At 42.0% G+C, this 22,623-nt stretch overlaps 3 protein-coding genes across 10 annotated transcripts in view; 2 read left to right on the top strand and 1 right to left on the bottom strand.

Moving 5' to 3' along the window:
• The first annotated feature begins 57 nt into the window (after positions 1–57).
• On the top strand, positions 58–3,337 carry tmem45b (transmembrane protein 45B). Its single transcript, XM_029174168.3, has 6 exons — positions 58–202; positions 1,016–1,226; positions 1,303–1,515; positions 1,601–1,785; positions 1,872–2,014; positions 2,441–3,337. Exons 2-6 carry the CDS (start codon positions 1,037–1,039, stop codon positions 2,550–2,552), a joined length of 843 nt encoding a protein of 280 aa, XP_029030001.1. The 5' UTR covers positions 58–202; positions 1,016–1,036; the 3' UTR covers positions 2,553–3,337.
• nfrkb (nuclear factor related to kappaB binding protein) lies at positions 3,153–10,938 on the bottom strand. Of its 2 annotated transcripts, none has more exons than XM_029174153.3 (26): positions 10,787–10,938; positions 10,276–10,421; positions 9,991–10,192; positions 9,775–9,902; positions 9,528–9,699; positions 9,258–9,362; positions 9,094–9,167; positions 8,937–9,018; positions 8,656–8,851; positions 8,469–8,580; positions 8,252–8,378; positions 8,084–8,161; positions 7,922–7,998; positions 7,771–7,808; positions 7,428–7,488; positions 7,167–7,341; positions 6,961–7,067; positions 6,735–6,858; positions 6,565–6,644; positions 6,252–6,448; positions 5,892–6,162; positions 5,623–5,802; positions 4,754–5,485; positions 4,427–4,533; positions 4,123–4,258; positions 3,153–3,955 (listed from the first exon to the last, which is right to left on the bottom strand). In XM_029174153.3, the coding sequence occupies exons 2-26, from the start codon at positions 10,399–10,401 to the stop codon at positions 3,815–3,817; spliced, it is 3,828 nt and encodes a 1,275-aa protein (XP_029029986.1). In that variant the 5' UTR covers positions 10,402–10,421; positions 10,787–10,938; the 3' UTR covers positions 3,153–3,814. The 2 variants fall into 2 exon arrangements, with proteins under 2 accessions (XP_029029986.1, XP_029029987.1); XM_029174154.3 differs by having other exon boundaries at positions 6,252–6,445.
• A 591-nt stretch (positions 10,939–11,529) lies between these two features.
• The window catches only part of LOC114869714 (ryanodine receptor 1-like), a 36,065-nt gene continuing 24,971 nt past the window's right edge, over positions 11,530–22,623 (top strand). For 6 of the 7 annotated variants that reach the window (XM_055514344.1, XM_055514347.1, XM_055514345.1 and 3 more), the window contains exons 1-35: positions 11,531–11,708; positions 14,095–14,214; positions 14,303–14,401; positions 14,492–14,512; positions 14,655–14,729; positions 14,848–14,926; positions 15,017–15,129; positions 15,220–15,319; positions 15,412–15,508; positions 15,691–15,765; positions 15,861–16,017; positions 16,121–16,285; positions 16,362–16,483; positions 16,585–16,771; positions 16,863–16,998; positions 17,151–17,246; positions 17,452–17,570; positions 17,706–17,839; positions 17,930–18,171; positions 18,277–18,469; positions 18,554–18,770; positions 18,843–18,947; positions 19,040–19,143; positions 19,234–19,317; positions 19,425–19,584; positions 19,793–19,940; positions 20,201–20,406; positions 20,480–20,654; positions 20,737–20,945; positions 21,034–21,392; positions 21,475–21,604; positions 21,692–21,852; positions 21,929–22,091; positions 22,172–22,258; positions 22,375–22,601. In XM_055514344.1, coding sequence (XP_055370319.1) covers positions 11,661–11,708; positions 14,095–14,214; positions 14,303–14,401; positions 14,492–14,512; positions 14,655–14,729; positions 14,848–14,926; positions 15,017–15,129; positions 15,220–15,319; positions 15,412–15,508; positions 15,691–15,765; positions 15,861–16,017; positions 16,121–16,285; positions 16,362–16,483; positions 16,585–16,771; positions 16,863–16,998; positions 17,151–17,246; positions 17,452–17,570; positions 17,706–17,839; positions 17,930–18,171; positions 18,277–18,469; positions 18,554–18,770; positions 18,843–18,947; positions 19,040–19,143; positions 19,234–19,317; positions 19,425–19,584; positions 19,793–19,940; positions 20,201–20,406; positions 20,480–20,654; positions 20,737–20,945; positions 21,034–21,392; positions 21,475–21,604; positions 21,692–21,852; positions 21,929–22,091; positions 22,172–22,258; positions 22,375–22,601 — 4,913 coding nt within the window. In that variant the 5' untranslated portion in view covers positions 11,531–11,660. Of the gene's footprint in view, positions 11,709–14,094; positions 14,215–14,302; positions 14,402–14,491; positions 14,513–14,654; positions 14,730–14,847; positions 14,927–15,016; positions 15,130–15,219; positions 15,320–15,411; positions 15,509–15,690; positions 15,766–15,860; positions 16,018–16,120; positions 16,286–16,361; positions 16,484–16,584; positions 16,772–16,862; positions 16,999–17,150; positions 17,247–17,451; positions 17,571–17,705; positions 17,840–17,929; positions 18,172–18,276; positions 18,470–18,553; positions 18,771–18,842; positions 18,948–19,039; positions 19,144–19,233; positions 19,318–19,424; positions 19,585–19,792; positions 19,941–20,200; positions 20,407–20,479; positions 20,655–20,736; positions 20,946–21,033; positions 21,393–21,474; positions 21,605–21,691; positions 21,853–21,928; positions 22,092–22,171; positions 22,259–22,374; positions 22,602–22,623 lie in introns of all 7 variants that reach the window. The other variant, XM_055514342.1, reaches the window with a different exon arrangement.

The following is a 22,623-nucleotide window of genomic DNA, read 5'->3' as shown; positions in this document are numbered from 1 at the left end:
CTGCCTGTGGGCTCCCCTGGAGGAAGTCCCTCAGCCACACAGACCAATGCAAATGAAGGGTGGGGCTTTGTTGTGACGTCACTGCAGGTTAGAGCTGTAGCACAGGTGTGCAGCGTTTACACAGACCAGTGCTCTCACCCTGACAGCTGCTGATATTTCCAGATATCTTCTGAGCCTCAGGAAGTTAGCAGCAGCAACTAAGGTATGTACATTTACTTCACACAGCATCTGTGGAGAAACAACAACATACAACATACATTTGAATGACATTTGGAGTTTTTAATATTTAAAGTGGATAGGATACAAACTATATCAGGTTTTTTGCCACCTGATGCCCGGAAATCAGAAAAAAAAATCAGAAAACCCGGTGAAAATGTGTGAAAGTTTGGAATTGTGAGTAGAATAAATATATGTGTAACCAAACAAACTTAATTCGAGGCGGAGCAAATCAAGAAAAACCCGTCTGACTGAACGGGTGGGTGCCTGGGCCTTTTCAGCGTTTAGCCTGGAAACAGTACGATGGAGCTGATTCTCCAAACAACAAGCTGTAACAGCCCTGACTACGGTTTTATTTCACATCCAAACGTTGATCAGCTTTTCACACTGGTGGCAGTAAAGCTCTCATTTCTGATGTGTCGCGCCGACTTGTTGATTATACAAAACAGCCTAGTTCGATTTAAATGTCCTTTTTTGTGAGTCAAATGAGCAGCTGTAACCTGGATAAAGGGATACAGTAAAGTCTGAAACTGCGCCGGTCATATTAACAACTTACAGGCCATAATTCAGACTAATTATGTCACTGACCTCACATGAATCTGACTGCTCTGTCCTCATGGAATCATTGTGACTATGAAATGAACGTGTTTCATTTTTCTACCACACCTACAGCCAGCTATCAATAGACTTTGCGATTATTTATTGGCTCTAACGCTATAAGATAAGGGAGGTGACCTGCAAGACATTCACCTGTAAAGTTAATGCACTCATAAGTCATGCGCACATTTCTGTGGCTCAGGTTTGGTTTTTAGCTCCAATAATGGCCAACTTTGGAGGACATGCCATTCCTGGCTCCTTTTTCCTGTTCTATGGCTTCTGGCTGACAGTGAAGTGCACCCTCCAGCACATGTGGAGGACATCTCAGCCCAAAGGGCGACACAACATGCCTCCTTTCTTCACAAAAATGGAGTACTTTGAAGGAGGACTTCAAATCTTCGCCTCATTTGTGGGTCAGTGTCCTTTCTATCTACACTCTCACGCTCTCGGAACCTGTCCTTCGCTCATGTGGCTCGTCTGCCGCCGCAGGTATCATGGTGGAGCAGTTCGTGGTGGACGGCCCGCACGCCCATCTCTACAACAGGGAGAGCCATTCGTGGGTCAAGCTGATGAACTGGCAGCATGCCACGATGTACCTGTTCTTCGGGTTCTGTGGAGTAGCGCTGATCGCCAGCGCGAGATCCAAAACGCTGCCAGCCGGGCTGGACCGCCTCGCCATCTCCTTGGCCCTGTTTGTGGAAGGTAAACCGTAACGAAGCCCCCCCTCCTTTATAAATGTGTGTGGCTGTGTTTAACCCCCCCCCCCCCCCCCCCCCACGTTGCCCAGGGTTCCTGTTCCACTACCACGTGCACAGCCGCCCCCCGCTGGATGCCCACATCCACACGCTGCTGCTGGTGCCGGTGTTTGCCGGCTCAGCCTGCTTCATGTTGGAGGCGTTCCTAAGGGACAACGTCATCCTGGAGCTGCTGGGAGCCTGTCTGTTCGTCCTGCAGGGCTCCTGGTTCTACCAGGTGATAATATCCACATTTCTAATGTTCATATTGTTGTATCACAGTGCAGTGAGGTGGTCCTTTTATCACGATTCTTGTCTTTTCAGATTGGATTTGTACTCTATCCTTTAAGTGGCCCAGAATGGGAACTGGATCAACATGACAACCTCATGTTCGTCACGATGTGCTTCTGCTGGCATTTGGCCGTGGACCTGCTCTTAGTCACCTGCACTGCTGCTACGGTTTGTTAGTAAGTGTCTTAACCTTTACTCACGTCTGACACCTGTGTGTCATGTGCAGCAAAAAGGCTACTTACTTAGTACCTTCGATAAAGACTTTTGATTTCAGTTATTTAAATGACACAATAACTGGCGATCCTTTAGCTAGAAGTTCCAACCGTAACTGAACAACAGCCGGTCGGACCACATGTGGAATGTTGACATAATTGTCTGAGTCACGTTAATGCAGAGACAAACAGAACAGCCTTGTTTTTCTAAAAGGTCTTTTCAGCTTTACAGCCCACTAGTGTAATCATTTTACATGGACCTTAAAAGAAACCTGAAGAACATCTGCATGTGCTATATTAGCTGTTATACTGGAAGTCACGTTTTTATATGTGAATTAATATAAATGGTTTAGTTTTTGGTTTTATATTTGTGTCTTTTACTTCCAATAGCGCTGTGAAGCGATTTTCAGCAAGTGGACAGGACATAGAGATTGGAATGCGAAATGCACCGTCCAAATCAAACTCCCAGAGAGCCCTGCTTGAAGAATCTGATGAAGAGTGAAAGGCTTATTGTCAGAGCCAGATCACCTGGAGTATCTGATGATCTGGTATGTTACTTTGGATTTTGTGAGACTGCTGGGACACATGACATCATCAGCCTGACTGCTGAGAAGTCAGCCAGCAAATATGAGGTACTTCACCTTCACCGCTTGCATCTTTTATATGTACCATAGTTCCTCTGACTCAAGACACAGTGAAAAATGAACGGACTTTAAGACAGAAGAACTGAAGAAACGTCTTTAGCAGGAAAAGACGCCCTTTGTCTGTGATCCCTATGTCTGATAATGGCAGCTCACTTCAGCTGTCAGATGGACTTTGTTTCACAGATTATTCAGTTAAACTCTCCTGTTCCTCAAACTGGTGTGTAAATGTTTATGACTTCTTCATGAGCATATAAATTCTGGCAACAGTTTTCTTTTTCATTAGTAATTGTTGACATGCATGTATTTGTATTTTGCTACTTAATACATGAATCAATAATCCATCCAGTATTGTATAGACAAGTGTGGTTCAACTGTACAATACAATAGGAAAAGTCTGTGGCCAAACTGCGAGATTCTCATCTTCTTCATCATGATCAATGACAGTAGGAAGAAACAGATGCTTTTAAAGAGGTCTTTAATGTGTCTGTTTTAGGAAAACAAATTACACCAATTAAATAGATCCAGATTTACAACCAGGATTTGAGATCTGAACACAAAAGTAAAGTGACTTAACTTCTCTGGTCACTTTCAGTGTAATCACCAACACATTTTCAATAAAGGCAAATCTTTTCATGCATCCTCACCCATTCCTCGTTAGACGCTGCTTCTTGCACATTCAGATTTACATTTTGGTACTTTGTATATTGTACAACACCAAGCAAGAAAACAAATAATGCTTTAGCATAAGAAACATGACAAGACTCCGCTTTCATTTCTTAACATTACGTTAGGTCTGACAAACGTTGACAGTTTCACAGAAATATTCAATATTATTTTAGCTTAAATTAAAATGCAACTTTCTGGTTACATTTATGTAAAATCTTCCAAACAGCAACAGGTTCAAACTATGAAAAACAGTCTAGTGAGTTTTTCTGCACTGTACTTATGCAACAACAATGGAGGATTTTCAAAATACTAGAAATAATGAAACCTTTGCAAAGCCAGCCGCCATCAGCCAACGTCCTAACCTGAATATGAGCCCACTGTATTTATAACAAAGGAAAAACTTAGATGCAATGTAAACTGAACCTACAATTCATTGCTGGCTGATTGCATGCGATCATTGTTGAGGCGGAGGTGGGGGATCGGGCAAGCATTTGGGTGAGGGTGCTGTTGTGACTACCACTGTGGAAACAGACTTCGGTGAGCTTGTTGCTATGTGCTGCTGGAGCTGCTGTGCTGGAACTGTTTGGATGCGGACCTGAAGAAAGGAGCACATGAAGTTGACCTCATTGTGCTTTGGTTAAGCAAAATATCAGCCATAACATTAGATGGGACACATTCACAAACAGAACCAAAAAGAACTTTTTTTTTTTTTTTGCTTTGTTGCCCTATAACGTTTTATTTATACTAGACAAATTGACTAACCTGTGTGGCCTGTCCTTGCTGCTGAAGCTGCTGGAACTGTTGTGCTGTAACAAAGCTGACTGGTTTGTTCCCTGCAATCAGCTTCGTCCCTGCAGGCATGGTGGTCAGGATGATGTTTCTGCCCAGGTTGCTGATACTGCTCAGAAAAAGTTTGATGACAACATTGCCCAGTTTAAAGTTATTGGTGTATTAATAAAAGGCTCAGTGAATAAATACATTTGAAAGAATGTAATATTTATCACAGGTATGGTGTAAGTTATTAAATCTCAGACTAGTCTGTAAAAGTGCAGATGATGAATCTTACTTTGTGTTAAGACTTCCTTTCACAATTGGTGTGGTCACTACACTTTTGCTCTTCAGTGGTTGGTTGAGAACTGAGAGGGGAACAGTGATACGAGTGGGTAACTTCCCCTGCAGCGTCAAACAAAAAGGAGAATATAGTCACTTAACACTCCAACAGCGACCTCTACAGGAAATTCTGCTTTTTACACGTAAACCAGAACCAGACTTGGTTTGAAAATTTTTAAAATGTTCTTTCACAAGTGACAACAAAATTTCTGGTGAATTGGAGGTGCAACAAATTATAATTAATGCAAATGAAATCCTGGTGAAAAGCGATTAATATTCTTACCGTTTGTGTTGTAACCACTGGTGGAGGAACATGACGCACCGTGGCTGTAGCTGTTCCCAGCGTCAGCGGTGAGCCTGAGGCCCCCGGAGCCACCGTGATCCCCTTGGTGCCCGCTACAACGCTGGCAGCCATTGTCACTACATTAGCGCATGTAGACGATGCGAGTGGCTTACTGCCAGTGGCTGTTGTCATTTTGATGGTCTGACCATGTTTTTGCGGAATAACACCTAGTCCTGGCATTATCCGAATGGTGGTACCACTCTTGTCAGGAGAGGTCACAGTGGAGAAAGTCCTAGACTTCTGGTCAGCCACAGTGACGGCCAACGTAGGCATCAGACGTATAGCTGTGTCTCCTGCAGCCTTCAATAAGGTGGAGGTAATGGGACCTGTCTCCACCTTAGTGGTCTGTACTTCTGTGGATGCAGCACTAGAGGCTGAGGAAGCTGAAGGGTGGGGTGGTGTTACATGGAGGGTGGCTGAAATGCTCTTGTTGCCTGCTGTGGCACTGCCCAGGAATTCAGGGGTGAGTTTGACAGTTGCAACCGGGGATTTGGTAAGGGTCGCCATCATGTCCGGGGTGATCCTCAGCACTGTCTGGCCTTTAGCGTCTGTGGTGATGGAGGACGGTGGAAGACGTAGGACATCTTTACCCTGAATACGCAGGTTTGTAGCCGTAATTGGAATTCCTGCTCCCCCAGGAGACTTCATTCCAAGTTGTCCTGGGATGGACACCTTTAAAAGAAAGGATTCGACAAACCCACGATTCTCTGATTATCTCCCATGGAAAGCTTCTGGACAGGCACAAAACTAAAACAGAGCTTGTAGTTAGCAAAGTAGACTGGAATAATTTTTTTAGTATTTAGTTTCACCTGTTTAATGTTTGGGCTTGTGACTCCTTGTAGCACTGTTGGGGAGGCAGGGTTGTTGGCTGGGCTACCAGGTGATCCAGTCTGAGGTTTGGCCACAGTTACAGTGGACATAGACAAGGTGGTCGGCACCTGGACTGGGCTACTACCAGTTTGACTCCTCAAAGGCACAGATACCACTGCCTGCATTTACACACACACAAACAACGAATTACATGTTCAGTTTGCAGAACAAACAGATTTAGCTCAAGTTACATTACTGTAATGCTAACCTGTGAAATGCCTTTGGCTGACACTGAGACTGGCATCCTGATCTGGTGAGGGGTCTGATGTACCAGTGTTGCTGGTTGACTTCCTGCTGGGGAGCCCAGACCAGCCTGAGCAGAAACGACTCGCACCTGAGGGATGGAGCCGGCTGCCAGATGACTCACGATGCGAGCCGCGTGTTGAGATGTGACTGGCTGTGAAGCTGGTGGCGCTGCTTGACTTGTGGGTAAGATGGTTCCCAGCTGGGGCAATGAGGGAGAGGACACAAGAAGAACCCTGGAAGAGCACAGAAGCAGTGACAAGAGAACAGTCATTGTCAAAGTACACACATCAAATAACAAACGGTTATATATTGTGACACTAACCCTGGGCTGGCTTTGACTGTGTCTGGGAGTCCAGTCTTTGTAGGTGTTGCCGCTCCACAGGGTAAAGGTGACAATGGAGTTCCAGGTGTGTTTGGCGTTAGCGTTGTAGGAGTTGGTGACATGGGATTAGAACCTACGTCCTGTCCTGGATCCAGACATCCAGGGATTTTACTGCCTCCATCTTTACTTCCAGACTTCTAGAGCAAGAATCGGTTCACTTATAATCAATTAAATCATTCATGATTAAATATATAAATACACTTGTACGAACAGACAGACTGACAATGCCGTAAGATGCTGGCAGTGGACTCACAGGCTTAGAGGCAGGTTTTGGTTTCTGCTGTAGGGCTTTCCTTGCTTTTGCTGCAGCAGCTTGAGCCTGGTGAATTCTCTCTGGATAGACAAAGTTAAAGTAAGTAAATATTTAAGATAGACAAATATTAATTTCAAAAAGGTTTGCAATTGTTGAGATCTGATGCTCACCAAACTCCTCCTGACTGCGATTGCGGTGAAGGTAAATCCAGAGTTTACGACCAATATCATACTTCACACAGGGGTCCTTTTCATAATGAAGTCTATCCAGAGCACCACTAACAACCGTATTCACCTGTGATGCAAAGTGACATGGAAAAATTATGCAAAAACCTCCCAACATGCCTATAAACGGACAAAACTAAATATACTGTAGTAATTAAAGACTTGTGTAAACCTGTGCACTAGTAACATCTGGAGCAAGAAACTGAGAGTCTTTTAACAGTTCACAGATCTCTGCCCTTGTTCCTTCTCCATTGGGTAATCTGGCTGCTGCATCTCGCACTACAAAGAAAAAAAAGAGGGTGGAGAATGAGAATCGTGTAATTACTACTGCACCACAGCTTAAACACAAATTGAGAGCAGAACAGCAAAGAATCTGACCGAGAGAAAGAATGGTGACATATGGTGGTCGGTCTGAACGGAGCAGCGTGTGCTCCCTGGCTTTGTTGAGAGACATCTCCTTGTCGAACACCCCTTTAACAGGTCCCACCACAGATTCGAAGCCATGCATCCTAAAGGTGAAGGCCTTATGGGGCTGATTGTATCGCTGCTGTTCCTAAGAAAGAGACAGAAGAGAAAGTACAAGTTTAGCTCATGTCTAAGCAAGAAAACAGTACAGAAAAGTACAAAAGAAAAACAAACCTGGACTTGAAACACTTGTCTTTCATCTCCAGTGCTGGGTCGCACCACGTAATCAGTTGAACTGTTCCAGAGACATTACACTGTTAACTTAATCAAACTTAACATTACCACTAAAGTTACCAAGTTCATATTATGCACTAGGAATTGCTTGGTTTCCAGTTAACCTAATATCCTTAATAAGTATTTGCTACCTAAAAAGAGAATTTAGTTAAAAATAAAAGCATATACTTGGTCACATCAGCAGATCCAGCTATATTTTTGATTATAGACGAAACATACCACATTATAGTTAATTAGTAAATTGAATCACTTTAGAAATGTATGGTGCATAATTAGATCTTACATTCTTGGTGTAGGAGAAGTCATTTCTTCGTTTTCTGTCTAAGAAGACAAACATACAAAAGAAAAAGATGTTTCATTGTCCCACATATCAAATGTGGATATTAAATAAATCTAGCAACACAGTGTGGCATAATATGTACATGTGCAAGTACCTTGAAAAATAAATCCTTGGAGTCAAGCCACAACTGGAATAGAGCACTGAGATCCTTCTCTGTATCGTAAGTAGGACCTAAAAAACGTTTCAGAATATACAGAATCATCATCATTACGAACACCTGCACAAGTCAGTAATTTCAACCATTTTGGTCTCGTACCAATCCACCTCCACAACTGAGATTCTTCAACAAATTCCACAAATGGAGAAAATCCACTGGGAAGTGCCATCATGCCATCTGACAAACAAATACAGGAGTGTTGAGAAAAACAAATGAGTAACATGGCTGTTTCAGTTTGAGTAACAAAGGCAAATTTAGCTAAATTACCTTTAGTCTCTCCTGCAAGAAACTGCAGAGCTTGAAGAACCAAGTCAGACCAACATGATGCTGATGAAAACCAAACGTTGAGGGAGCTGGCAGGAGAACACTGCCACATTTGAACTTTCTCCTCTATCTGAGAGATCCAAGTAGGTGTTAGAACAATAGTGACAAGTGTAATCAATTCCAGAATACGTAAAAGAGATATTGTGTAAAATGTGCATACCACAGAAGTACTGGCAAAGGTTTCTGCTCTTAAAATGCTTTCCAACAAGCTGAAAAAGCTGACCGCTATTTCCTCAATTGTAGACGGGCTGCTCTGAGGCTCCTCCACAATTCTGCAATAATAATGTTGTTAAAATTTGTCTAAATAACAGAAAATATTCTAGACACTGGCATGGAACGAGACTCACTCTTCCTTGATGTGGGGTAAAGGAGTAGAAGGTGTATCTGGCAAGGAGTTAATGATGCTCATTGTTGGAGCTGATGAAGCATCCGTAGGCGCAACAGCATCACAGGGATCTTCAGACTCCATCTTTATTGTCCTCATTTTCTTCTTCCTTCTCTCTTCTCTCATCCTCTTCTTAGGCAGAGACAGATCAAAGAGTGCTAGAAGAAAATAAATGTGTCATGTAATTAGTGAAAGCAAGAGGATTCAATGTCACGTTATTATGTTTTTCCATTATTTACTTACGCATAGTGCCCTTTCGACCAATATTTGCTCTTGACAATACGTCTCCAATAAGGATATCAGAGGTCATCAACTCTGGAAGGTCCTGAATACATTAATGATTAGTAATAAACTCTACGAATTTAAACTTAAGCATAAAGTAAGATTTATTTTTACTTACAGGCTGCCGCTTCCTCCTCTCACGATGATTTTGCAGCATGGCTTTCAAGTCCTGTTCACCAAGTTCAATTTTCTCTGTTAAGAAATAAATTGTCTTTAAGTATTGTAATTACATGTACTCCAATATGAGAGCAATATCATCCCAGTATTGCAGAAGTCACTGACCAGTAGTCTTCATGTCCTGAGTCGAGAGGCTGGGAAGAACTCTGAGTGAGACAGTGGGTGTCGGAGAAGAAGGTGATTGCGGTGCTGGTGTCCATGAAGAGAGGTCTAAAATATGGAAAGAAAAACAAATAAAACGTGCAGTAGAATAACCTGTAACACTCTTGGGGGGGGTTCTAATTTCTAGAGGTCTCTTAATCAGGTTATGAATATAGACTTTGTTAAAAAATGCTAGTATTATCTGCCGTACTACTGATGTAAGGACAAACTGACCATCATCATCAGATGAGGGATTGCTGTCTCCACACTCCGTTTTTATCTCCTTTAAAATGCGGCTCAACCGTCTTTTCACCCTTGGCTCCCGCATTTCAGCGTGACTCTTGCTTGGCAACTTTCTTTTAGGTGGAAAGTCAAGGCCATTTTGAACTGCAAACTCCAAAAGCTCCTACGAAAAGAAGACAAAATGAATTCATTGCAATAAGCCACTTGCTTTCTTTCTACTTTAACTTGTTATATATACCTTTCTGGAAACGAGGATCTGCTTTAATAGTCTGTGATAATACTGTTGAAGGGAGTATAACTGTCGCTTTTTTTGGGATTTTGCACACAGTTGTCTGTACTTGACCACCTCAGGATTGAAGTAGCCATCTGAGTTGAAATAATAAGACTTATGATTAGAAAGTGTCTCAAAATTCCCAAATTTTGGTTGGTTTATAAGTATTTAACTAGGAAGTACCTCTGAAAAGTTTTTGAGCAAGATGAAGAGGGTTTCCAAAGTGAAAGTTTCTGTTGTTGAACAGATCACTGATGGTGGCGTCTTGTTCTGCAACACTATTCTCAGGAAACTGTGGCAAAAACTGACGAAGGTGCTGCCTCTGGGAGTCTGACAGTACTTCACTCCAGGTAGTTTTGCTCATTACAGAGAAGAAAAGGTCCGGCTGTTGAAAACAAACAGAAATAGTCAGTCATTTGCTTCACATGTTACAAAGCAGCCGAAGGCTGTTTTCCCTTCTGTACTCACGTCCTCAAGTAGATCCTCTGGAAGGGTTACTCTACAGTCTCCCAACATGCATTCTTCTGTTATCTGACCATCGTTTTCTTCTTTAAGATCAAGAGGGTCTGACAGCATATGAGAGAGGGCGTCCATTCTTTTCCTCTATGTCCAACCTTTAAAACAAATAGTATAAAAAATGTATATAAAAACAAATAGGACTAAGCTACTAAGTCACGTAAAACCTCGATTCTGTATATTGACAAACGTTTACTGGCACTCATTCATTCATATGATCCATTGCTAACATTGGCAAGGGTTCAGCGATGTCAAAACATTAGCTAGCGCTGCTTTGTGTCTACAGTAACGTAGCGTTAACACTGTTTAGCTAGCAAGGCTACTGGCTAAGTTAGTAAAGTGAACAACTGCAACATTTTAATTGCTGTTTACATATTAAAAGCGAAACGGCAACTTCTGCGTGCCATGCAGAAAACAAACACTAGTGTTAAGAAGAATTTGATGGTTTTATAAAAGCTCTTACCGGGGACACCGTTCGGTCTGGCGGAGAAGAAGGCGGACCTGTTTTGCCGACGCACCGATTTCTTCTTCTACTGAAAATAAGGAGGCCCTTCGAAAACCGCCAGCCTGCCTCCTGCTCACTGCTGCCCTCCGCATGTCAACACGCTACATTCTGGTCCTAAATGTAAGTGACGTCGTCGTAAAATGTACGAAAACGTCGTGTTTTATGATTCAATGAAAGTCGAATTTACCATATTTGCGGAATGTTCTTTTTCGCTTCATTGTCAAAGTTAAGTCAGTTGTCAACTAACTGTAGTTTTATATAGTATATTATATCTTAAAGTTAGCTAATATAACAGTGTAACTGTAATACAAATGAATATTTTTAAAAAGGTTAAACTAAATTAGTGACAAATACTTGTCATTGTACGTAAATTTAACACCGGTAGCGATGAGGTATTGTAATGTCAATTTTAATCAGTTGAGTTAAATCACTACACAGTAAACAAATGAGGCCGTGCGCAAAATGCACGTCATTGGCCGAGAAGCATTATTTCACATATGAAAAAAAAATCTTAATATTTCACGTATCTCCGTTGTAGCCTGGACAATGTCCTTTTATACAGACCTTTTGAAATGTAATAACTCACTTCGGTGCAGTTATTTATAATGTAAAACAGTGGAGCAGACACTACAGGGACATTGGTTGAGCTTTGTCAGCTTGCTCCACCTCTCAGTGATGCTGTGATAAACAGGAATGAACAGTTAGTCCCAGCTGCTTCATACCACAGCCACAGAGTAGAACCACGCTGGCCTCTAGTAACCTTCACCAGCCTGTAGGCCACGAGCTTATGGGCGACGTCTCTGTTAAGGTTTGGTTTTAAGGCTTCGGGAGGATGGCTGAAGCTGCAGATGGAGAGGAAGAGATTCAGTTCCTGCGCACGGTGAGCGATGCTGTCTATCCTCTAAAGTAGTTTGCAACTGGTAGTAAAAATTTGTCAACAATCTATTACCATGAACCATATATTAAACTGTTGCTTTCTAAAAAACAGATATTTAATAACTTGGCTAAGTCCCTTCTCTTAGACTGAACCTAGAATGACAAGAACAGCTGGTTGACTTTTGGTGGCATTGTTTTCTATTTATATCCACGTGGGTATTTGACATGTCACTGTTTTACACAGAAAAGAAACCTTCCACTGCCAAGTAACAGAAAGAACCCGCACATAGTACATGTAAACGTATATGAACATATTACCTTTTGACATTGAATGTTTATTTAATGGGGATTTACTTTGATGGAAAATAGAACTTTTAATGCTTCCTATAAAAAGTCATTTTTGTTTACCAGTTTCAGGAGTTTGTGTGTGGTCAGTTTCCTAAGATCAGGACCATGATGACTGACTCTGAGGACTAAGTTGCATTTAAATGATAGTGCTGATCATGAGGACATTTTGTTTCAATTCATGAATTTGATCAGGTTCAGCCTAATAATGTTCTTCTCTGAAAAGTTGCAGTTTTTTAAACTTAAATTGTTCCACTGGTAAATACATGTACTATAGAAGCATCTTTTTGATCAATTAACAGGTTGTACATTTCCATCCAGTCTTTTCCAATCCCGACATACGTTGCTGTTTTTTTAATATAGTGGAGTTCAGTTTATTTTTGATGTATTACTCACCACTGAGGTATCAGATTTCTCTTTTAGATGTCTAAGTCAAAGTCTGCAGAAGGACACTGTGGCCTTGTCAGCAGTCTACTGTATCCAACACTTGTTATTTAGATAGCAAGCATTCATACTCAGCTATTGTACATGTATCCCTGTAGGTGTAAGTACAGTAAGTTGCTTCATTCTCAATGAGTCTCCATTGTATTGTTTGATATTTACCCTGAAGTCTCATTTACGTAACGCCTATCAACCTGCACAGACACATTTAAACTCACAATGTTCCCTTTTTCTCATTTAGTCTAGCAGATTTCTTAAGAATACACAGGTGTCCACTTGAAACTCTTCAGTGTCCGAGAGGAAGTTAAAAATGTCAACAATGTGTCATAAAGTTACTGTCAGCCTGTCACTGTTCACCCTGGACTCAGCTGACTTCTAAATTTACTGTGTAGGGATTATCAGGTTTAAAGCTTGGCCCATTTTAACAGCTGCTTATTTTAGTCCATATAGGAACATCAATAGTGCACTAGTATTTTTTGTTGTTATGATGACACCTGTCTTGCTGAAGATGTGTCTGTCTTGGTGATCACTGTAGCAGATTGTGACAGAAACTTGATACATGCATTTTATATATGGGTCAAATATATCTATATAGTAGAAAAAGTCTAATATTTAATTAAATTCTTAATGTAATATTGTTCCTTTAATTGTAAGATAATTGTAAATCAGTTTCTTGAAGGTTTTTATATGGTGTAAGTATTTTGTTAGATATTCCAGTACAGTCCATGTGTTCAGGTCATGAGATTCAGGAAAAGAAAACAGACTGTATCAACTCATTTTACAACTCTATAAAGAAACTCACAGATTCCCTTAAACCATTCACACAGTGATAGCTTATAGTCTCCACCACACCATGTTTAAGTTTTGTTGAAGCTCTAACAAACATCCTTTCATAAGCTGTCAATCCTGTTTACAAGTGTATGCACTTCTGACACATTCACAGCTTTTGTAAACAGACATTGGGGCGTCTGGGACTCAATACTAAGTGAAATACGTAACCTAATTTACAAATCTTTATGTACATTGATTATTTATAGTAGTTAATTTATATTTTAAATAGTTTCTATTTAGTGGAGCACCTTGCCAAATAATACATTTAAAAATACTTTATTTCAGTTCAAACTAGATGAAATTATAAATATCAACAACTAAACATAAAGGTGACTGAAATTATTTTTTAAATATTCCTCTTCTCAGCAAACTGACTAACTGCATTACTGAACCAGCAGCGCGGGCCATTTTCCCAAGCTGAATATCTGTCGCTTTCCAAAAGGGACGTGTGAATGGCAGGTGCTGCAGCCTGAAATAGAGACCTGGAGGGGAGTGCTGGTGACTTGGAGCCAGAGAGACGGGGACGTTAGAGCTGGGCCAGCAGCAGGAACAAAGTTTTAGTACAGCAACCTGAAAGTCACATGTTAAAAGCTAACTTGGTGTTATCTTAATGTCTGTTTTTTATGTTTTTTTTTGATGATTTTGTGACATGTTTTATATTATTTTTTATTTTGCTCAAGATTCCAAAATGCTTTAACAGAGACTTTGTGAAACTGTCCCCACAGACACTCAGAAACTTCCCTCTATCATCATTGCTGGTTCTGTGTTTGTAGGATGATCACGTGGTGCTGCAGTGCACCGCATCAATTCTTAAGGAACAGATCAAGCTGTGTCTGTCGTGTGAGGGATTTGGAAATCGTTTATGTTTCCTTGAGACCACCTCGAATGCTCAGGTAGGTAAAGCTCATAGCAGCATTGCGTCTTAGGCCTTGTGGGTCATAGATCCTGTAGCTCCAGTTTTGTTCATTGCTCTGTTTACAGAATGTGCCTCCAGATCTCGCTATTTGCTGCTTCATTTTGGAGCAGTCCCTCTCTGTGCGGGCATTACAGGAGATGCTGTCCAACTCCTCTGTGGATGAGGTAACAGTACATGGGTGGGGCATATACAATATGTACAGGTTGTTGTTTATGTTTTAACTCTTGACGTCTGATTGCTTCCCTCTGACACAGGCTGTGGATTTGGACAAATGGGTATGTCTCTGTCGCCTTTGTGTTCTAACTGCACTGCAGTATTATATGACATGCTTGATTTTTATTACTCCTGTGGCTCTAACTAAACGCGTGGCTGACACGGTCTGGTTATGATGAACACTTTCCTGTCGACTCCTGCCAGTCATCACAAGGTGGGGGCCACCGAACCCTGCTGTACGGCCATGCCATCCTCTTAAAACATACTCACTCAAGTATGGTAAGTCCAGTTTAGTCATTATGTGGTGATTGCTGCTCTATGATGGCACTACATATTATTAACTATGATTCATCTCATGTCACACTCCTAATTCACCACTCTTTCCTTTATTCTGCAGTACTTGAGCTGTTTGACTACTTCACGCTCCCTCACAGACAAACTAGCTTTTGATGTAGGCTTGCAAGAAGACTCCACAGGTTGTCATAAAATATACTCCCTGTTATTTCAATTATCTATTATATGGCTATCTATTAACTGATTTTGTGTTCTACATCTGTTCATCGCAGGAGAAGCCTGCTGGTGGACTATCCACCCTGCCTCCAAGCAGAGGTCTGAAGGTGAGAAGGTCAGGGTGGGAGATGACCTCATTCTTGTCAGTGTTTCGTCAGAGCGGTACCTTGTAAGTAGAATTTTGCTTTGAGTACATGAATTGGAAGTAACACCTTATTGTGGTTATTGCCTAAACAATTCTCACCTCCATCACATTTAGCATCTCTCCTACGCCAGTGGTGACTTGATGGTAGATGCTTCCTTCATGCAAACTCTTTGGACCATGACCCCCGTGATGTCTGGATGTGAGCTAGCTGAAGGTACGACTGTAGTTTTGTTGTTATCATAAAAGTGGCATTTGGCCATGAATCTGTATAGTCTCCTGATCAGCAGTACTTGTGTTGTCTTTCAGGTTTTTTGACTGGAGGGTATGTGCTCAGACTGTTTCATGGTCACATGGATGAGTGTTTGGCAATCCCAGGAGCTGACCAAGGCGACGACCAGCGCAGGTGACCTGGATCTGGATGTAACTCTAGAATAGAATAGAATAGAATAGAATAGAATAGAATAGAATAGAATAGAATAGAATAGAATAGAATAGAATGATGTGCTCACATTAAATAAAACATGTTTGCTACCTGGCTATTAGTTGATCACAGCTAAACGTCTTATACTTGTTTCTTCTTTTTAGAGTTGGTCATTATGAAGGAGGGCCTGTCTGCAGTCATGCTCGATCACTATGGAGACTTGAGCCACTGCGTATTGCGTAAGTGTCTTGATTTATTGCATTTAACATGTTCTGTACAACCTTCAATGCTTAACTTTTATTAATTCTCTTCTTTTATGTGTGGCCCTTGGTAGTTGGAGTGGAGGTCACATTAAGTGGGGCCAATCTTTCCGAGTACGTCACATAACAACAGGCAGATACCTTTTCCTGGATGAAGAGAAGGGCCTGCTGTTGGTGGACCCGGAGAAAGCTAATTCCAAGATGTCAGCTTTCTGCTTCAGAATTTCCAAGGTCCTTGTTGTGTAAATGAAACTGTGGCAGAAATCTGCTAATTGTTCAACATGCCTTTGTGTACTGTAGTATTATAATTCTCACCAGCTTCAATGAAAAACAGGAAAAAATTGAAGTGACCCAGAAGCGAGATGTGGAAGGCATGGGCATACCAGAGATCAAGTATGGAGAGTCCATGTGCTTTGTGCAGCACGTTTCTACGGGACTTTGGCTGACGTACGCTGCCGTTGATGCAAAATCAGCTCGTCTGGGTCCTTTGAAGAGAAAGGTAGAGCAGAGTTTATAGTGTGAGTGTACAGGTGAGCCTGACGCGTGACGTAAGAGCACCTGTGTTGAATTCTTAGGCCATCCTGCATAAAGAAGGTCACATGGATGATGCACTCACAGTGGCTCGGTCTCAGACAGAGGAGTCGCAGGCTGCCAGGATGATTTACAGCACAACAGGCCTCTTCAATCAGTTCATCAAGTAGCCCTGCTTCACTTATATTTCACTGAAATAAGAGTATGATGCTATTGATGCTTCATATTTACTAAAGCTTCTGCACTTTTCTTTTCTCCACTTTCCAGAGGTCTCGATGCTTTAAGTGGGAAAAACAAATCTGCGAATCCCCCCTCTCTACCTATGGATGCAGTGGTTCTCTCCCTGCAGGACCTCATCTTCTACTTCCGCCCCCCCGAGGAGGAGCTGGAGCACGAGGACAAACAGTTCAAGCTTCGCTCTCTCAAGAACAGACAGAACCTCTTCCAGGAAGAGGTTGAAAAGATTATTTTTAAGAAACATGTTTGGATATTAATTTGGTGTAGTTGATCCATTACCATTCACTGTTTCTATTTTTGTTATTAAGGGAATGATTACTCTTGTTCTGGACTGTGTTGATCGTCTCAATGTCTACAACTCAGCAGCTCACTTCTCAGAGTATGCTGGGGAGGAAGCAGCAGAGTCATGGAAGGAGATAGTAAACTTACTGTATGAATTGCTAGGTAAGCTCACCCTACAGTACATCCATCCATCCATCTAAAAGTCTATTCTCTACATTTATCCTGATGTTACTTGAGTCACTGAGTCTAGTCACCTAGTCTGTCTGTGTATATAATTTACCAACAGTGTTTTCTGCTTCTCTTCTTTTGTGAAGCTTCTTTAATCAGAGGTAATCGAGCAAACTGTGCCTTGTTCTGCGATAACCTTGACTGGCTGGTCAGTAAACTAGACCGTTTGGAAGCATCTTCAGGTATGAGAAAAAAAAAATTAATTTAAATTTAAACCTTGTGTTGTCACATTTATACAAACACAATACATCTTTCCAAATTGGAATTGTTTTGGCAAAAACATGTTGTGTGTGATCACATTTACAAGAGTGAATTATATTTTATTTTAACATATAAAATACACAATGTTTATTCATTTGTATATTGTCACGTGTGTTTTTATGTCAGGAATCCTGGAAGTGTTATATTGTGTTCTAATTGAAAGTCCAGAGGTGCTGAACATTATCCAGGAGAATCACATCAAATCAATCATCTCTCTGCTGGATAAGCATGGCCGCAATCACAAGGTCAGGAACATGTCACAGTCTTTGACTCTTTGACACTCACACTACATACTATTAAATTTATAACATAAAGGAACATATCAGTGCAGCTTCAGAATAATGAAGAGAAGATTAAATACCTCTATTGTTATTTCCCAGGTCTTGGACGTGCTCTGCTCTTTGTGCGTGTGTAATGGAGTGGCTGTAAGATCAAATCAGAATCTCATCACAGAGAATCTGCTTCCAGGTCGTGACCTCCTGCTTCAAACCAACATCATTAATTACGTAACCAGGTGGGGTTTTATGAGTGTTTTTGCATCAGTATTGATTGCTTCCTTTTTTTTCTGAGCTGAGTTACCTTTTGCTTCATAATCTCTCTTCAGCATGAGACCCAATATTTTCCTGGGGACCTGTGAAGGATCCACTCAGTACAAGAAGTGGTACTTTGAGGTGATGGTGGACCAGGTAGAGCCGTTCCTCACAGCTCAACCGTATCACCTGCGTGTGGGTTGGGCTCTGACAGAGGGCTACAGTCCATACCCTGGTGGAGGGGAAGGCTGGGGAGGCAATGGGGTTGGAGACGACCTCTACTCCTATGGCTTTGATGGGCTTCACCTCTGGTCAGGTAAAGTGAACACAGTGTGACTCAGAAGTAGTTCCATCAACCTTCCTGTAACTCCTCATGGTTGCATGCCCACTGAAGACAAGTTAACATGGTCTGTGTCCACAGGTCGCGTCCCACGGCACGTTGCCACTCCCAACCAGCACATCCTGGCAGCAGAGGATGTGATCAGCTGCTGTCTGGACCTAAGCGTGCCCAGCATTTCATTCCGTATCAACGGGCATCCTGTGCAGGGGATGTTTGAGAACTTCAACCTTGATGGCCTCTTCTTTCCGGTTGTCAGTTTCTCAGCAGGCATTAAGTATGGCATAAATCAAAGAGAAAGAATATTATTATTTATGCAATACGATGGTGCTCATATATATTTTCCACTGTTAATGACAAGGTTGCGATTTCTCCTGGGGGGGCGTCATGGAGATTTCAAGTTCCTCCCACCTCCTGGCTATGCTCCGTGCTATGAGGCAGTTCTGCCCAGGGACCGTTTACGGATTGAGCCCATAAAGGAGTATAAGCACGATTTCGATGGTGTTCGCAACCTCCTGGGTCCAACCCAGTCCCTCTCACATACAGCCTTCACTCCCTGCCCTGTGGACACAATACAGGTAACATTATACATCATACCCCCCTTTGCTCTTGTTATCCTCATCTGAGCACTGATTTTCTTATTTCTTCAGATTGTACTTCCTCCTCATTTGGAGCGCATTCGAGAGAAGCTTGCAGAAAATAGCCATGAGTTATGGGCTATAACTCGTATTGAACAAGGATGGACCTTTGGACCAGTGAGTGTTTCCAGTGTCTAGGCTGCTTTATACAGAAAACAGTTATCCTAAAAATACTGTAACTGCAGTTTCTTCTTCAACTCTTTGTCAAGTTTCGTGACGATAACAAGAAGCTGCACCCTTGCCTGGTGGACTTCCAGAGTCTACCTGAACCAGAGAAGAACTACAATCTGGCGATGTCAGGAGAGACGCTCAAGTAAGTCACTGTCTTGATTTAATTGTCACCAGTTTCCTTGCTTCTTTGTTTGAAATGCTAACACTTGTGTGCATGTGATTACATTTAAAGGACTCTGCTGGCACTAGGCTGTCATGTAGGAATGGGAGATGAGAAAGCGGAGGAGAACCTGAAAAGGACAAAGCTCCCCAAAACGTGAGTTGCCAGGTTTTTATATATATACAAATATTACAGTCTAATCTTTTTTTTTGGAGAATAATCTTGCGCAGGATTTATTGCAATCACAAAATTTTATTTGCCAGTTATATGCAGAGTAATGGATATAAGCCAGCTCCTCTGGACCTCAATCATGTCAAGCTGACTCCTAATCAGAACACGCTGGTGGAGAGGTTGGCAGAAAATGGGCACAATGTGTGGGCGAGAGACCGAGTTCGCCAGGGTTGGACATATAGTATTGTGCAGGTAGGAAAAGTCATCTGATATAAAAATACTGTAGTAATTAGGATCTGTATAGTGTTAAAATGATTTCATTGTAGTCCAACAAATTAGTCAGTTCCATTAAAGAAAAGCAGGAACATATGGTTGTAGAGGGGCAGTCTAACACGGAATCTTAGACTGTTTAGTTTGTTAAATGACTTTGGGACCTTATTGATTTTGTTTTCTTGAACAGGATATAATTAATAGGCGCAATCCTCGTCTGGTTCCTTACAACCTGCTGGATGAGAAGACTAAAAAGACCAACAGAGACACAGTTTGTGCAGCTGTTCGCACTCTCATCGGATATGGCTACAACATAGAACCACCTGATCAAGAGAGCAGTAAGTTTGCACCATAATAAATATAATATTTATAAAAGTAATTAATTATACAATATATTTAATTTATATATATATATATATATATATATATATATATATATATATATATATATATATATATATATATATATATATATATATATATATATATATATATAATATACAATCTATCTAGATAGATCTAGATAGATCTAGATAGATCTAGATAGATAGATAGATAGATAGCAAAATTTGATGAATCTTATTTTGTCTCACTGCAGTTGGACATGGACCAGGAAGCATCCGCGGTGATAAGATCCGAGTATTCAGAGCAGAGAAGTCTTACGGTGTCACGCAGGGGAAGTGGTACTTTGAGTTTGAGGCCGTAACAGTTGGGGAGATGAGAGTGGGCTGGGCCAGGCCCAGTGTTCGTGCGGACACTGAACTCGGTGCAGATGAGTTGGCGTATGTCTTTAATGGCTTCAAGGTGGGACTAAAACCCAGTGCATGTGATGGACACCACACCCTCTGCAATACAAATGACTGGTTTTATTTTTCAGGCCCAACGGTGGCACGTGGGAAATGAGTCTTTTGGGCGTCAGTGGCAATCGGGTGATGTGGTTGGTTGCATGATTGACCTCACAGAGATGAATATAATGTTTACACTTAATGGAGAAATGTTGATAAGTGACTCAGGCTCTGAGATGGCATTTAAGGACATCGAGATAGGAGAAGGTAAGTACAACAACAATGACACACACATAATAGCACATAAACATCCTTGTTTCTGATGCACATGTATATCACACATTTCCAGGCTTCATACCCGTTTGCAGTCTGGGCTTGTCCCAGGTTGGCAGGATCAACTTGGGACAGAACGTCAGCAGTCTTCGCTACTTTACCATCTGCGGCCTGCAGGAGGGATTTGAACCTTTTGCCATCAACATGAAAAGAGACATTACCATGTGGTTCAGCAAGAGCCTCCCGCAGTTCATCAATGTCCCTAATGATCATCCTCACATTGAGGTATTACTGTACGCTTTGTTCGATTCACAATGTTATGAAAATGTTTGGATTTGGATTGACCACCTGCCCGTTTTTATTCACAATCTAGAAGTCCCGTGTTGATGGAACTGTGGAAACTGCCCCTTGCCTTAAAGTAACCCACAAAACTTACGGATCTCAGAACGCCAACACAGACCTGCTGTTCTTCAGAATCAGCATGCCCGTCGAGTTTCACGAGACCTTCAAAGTCCCTGCAGGCACGACCCTCCTGACCCGTGCCCTCACCATTCCAGAGGACGAGGTCTTAGAGGTGGACCCAGACTCCGACTTTGAAATTCTCAAGAAGTCTGCTACTCGCAAAGAGCAGGAGGAGGAGAAAAAAGAAGCCTCTGTACCTAAAGATGTCCCTGGTGCCAAAAACGGAGAGAATGAGAAGGATGCCTCGACTGAGAAAAGCAAAAAGAAGGGGTTTGTGCCTATTCGTGGCTACAGCTAGGATCCTGTGCTTCCATTTTTATATACAGAGAGTAACTGCCGCTGTTGTTTACAGATTCCTGTTCAAGGCTAAGAAGGCTGCATTAATAACCCCACCCCCTGTTGTTCCCACAATGCCTCGATTAGTGGAGGATGTGGTACCAGATGACAGGGATGACCCCGACATCATCCTCAACACCACAACAGTATGAACCGAACCTATATTTGATTCATCTGAAATTATCTTCCACTGTAATCGTTTTTAATTCTCTCACACCTGCTTGTTTTACCAGTACTATTACTCAGTGCGAGTGTTTGCGGGACAGGAGCTTGGTGGCGTGTGGGTGGGTTGGATCACACCTGACTATCACCAGTATGACCTTCATTTCGACATCAGCAAAGTGAGAAACGTAACAGTCACTGTAGGTGATGATAAGGGCAACATTCACGACAGGTATTGTGTCTTACTCTTTTTTTCATTTAAAATGACCAACAGACAGTAAATTTTGGTATTTGGTGTTTTTCCTCAGTATAAAACGCAGCAACTGCTACATGGTGTGGGGAGGGGAGTTCAGCGGCTCCCAGCAGACTCGGGTCAGTCAGGAGGATTTTGTCATCGGCTGTCTGATCGATCTGGACACAGGTCTCATGACGTTCACAGCTAATGGAAAAGAGATCAACACGTTTTATCAGGTTAGACTTCTTCACTTTACTTACTATTTATGCACTTATAAAGTATTGATCACCTAACATGTAATTGTTCACTCTTCAAGGTGGAGCCCAACACAAAACTCTTCCCAGCTGCGTTTGTTCTGCCTTCCAGCCAGAATATGATTCAGTTCGAACTAGGCAAGCTCAAGGTCAGTGAGAAAGAAGACCTCCACTTAGTCGAGCCAGAAATTGTTATTACACAACAACTACATGCTACTAAATGTGTCATCTGTCATGCATCCATTTGTCCTAATTTCCCCTCTAGAACATTTTGCCGATCTCAGCTGCCATGTTTCGGAGTGAACGCAAAAACCCCGTCCCCCAGTGCCCTCCTAGACTGGATGTGCAGATGTTGACCCCGGTCATTTGGAGCCGCATGCCCAACCACTTCCTGGCTCCAGAAACAGGGCGTATTAACGACAAACTGGGCTGGATGGTACAGTGTCAGGAACCACTTACCATGATGGCTCTCCACATCCCAGAGGAGAACAGGTCAGAGCTGCTACACTACCCT

Source organism: Betta splendens, chromosome 14 (genome assembly GCF_900634795.4).
Source record: "Betta splendens chromosome 14, fBetSpl5.4, whole genome shotgun sequence".
In the NCBI taxonomy this organism is placed as follows: Eukaryota; Metazoa; Chordata; class Actinopteri; order Anabantiformes; family Osphronemidae; genus Betta; species Betta splendens.
The sequence above is the reverse complement of the archived record's forward strand: the minus strand, read 5'-3'. Positions and strand labels throughout refer to the sequence as shown.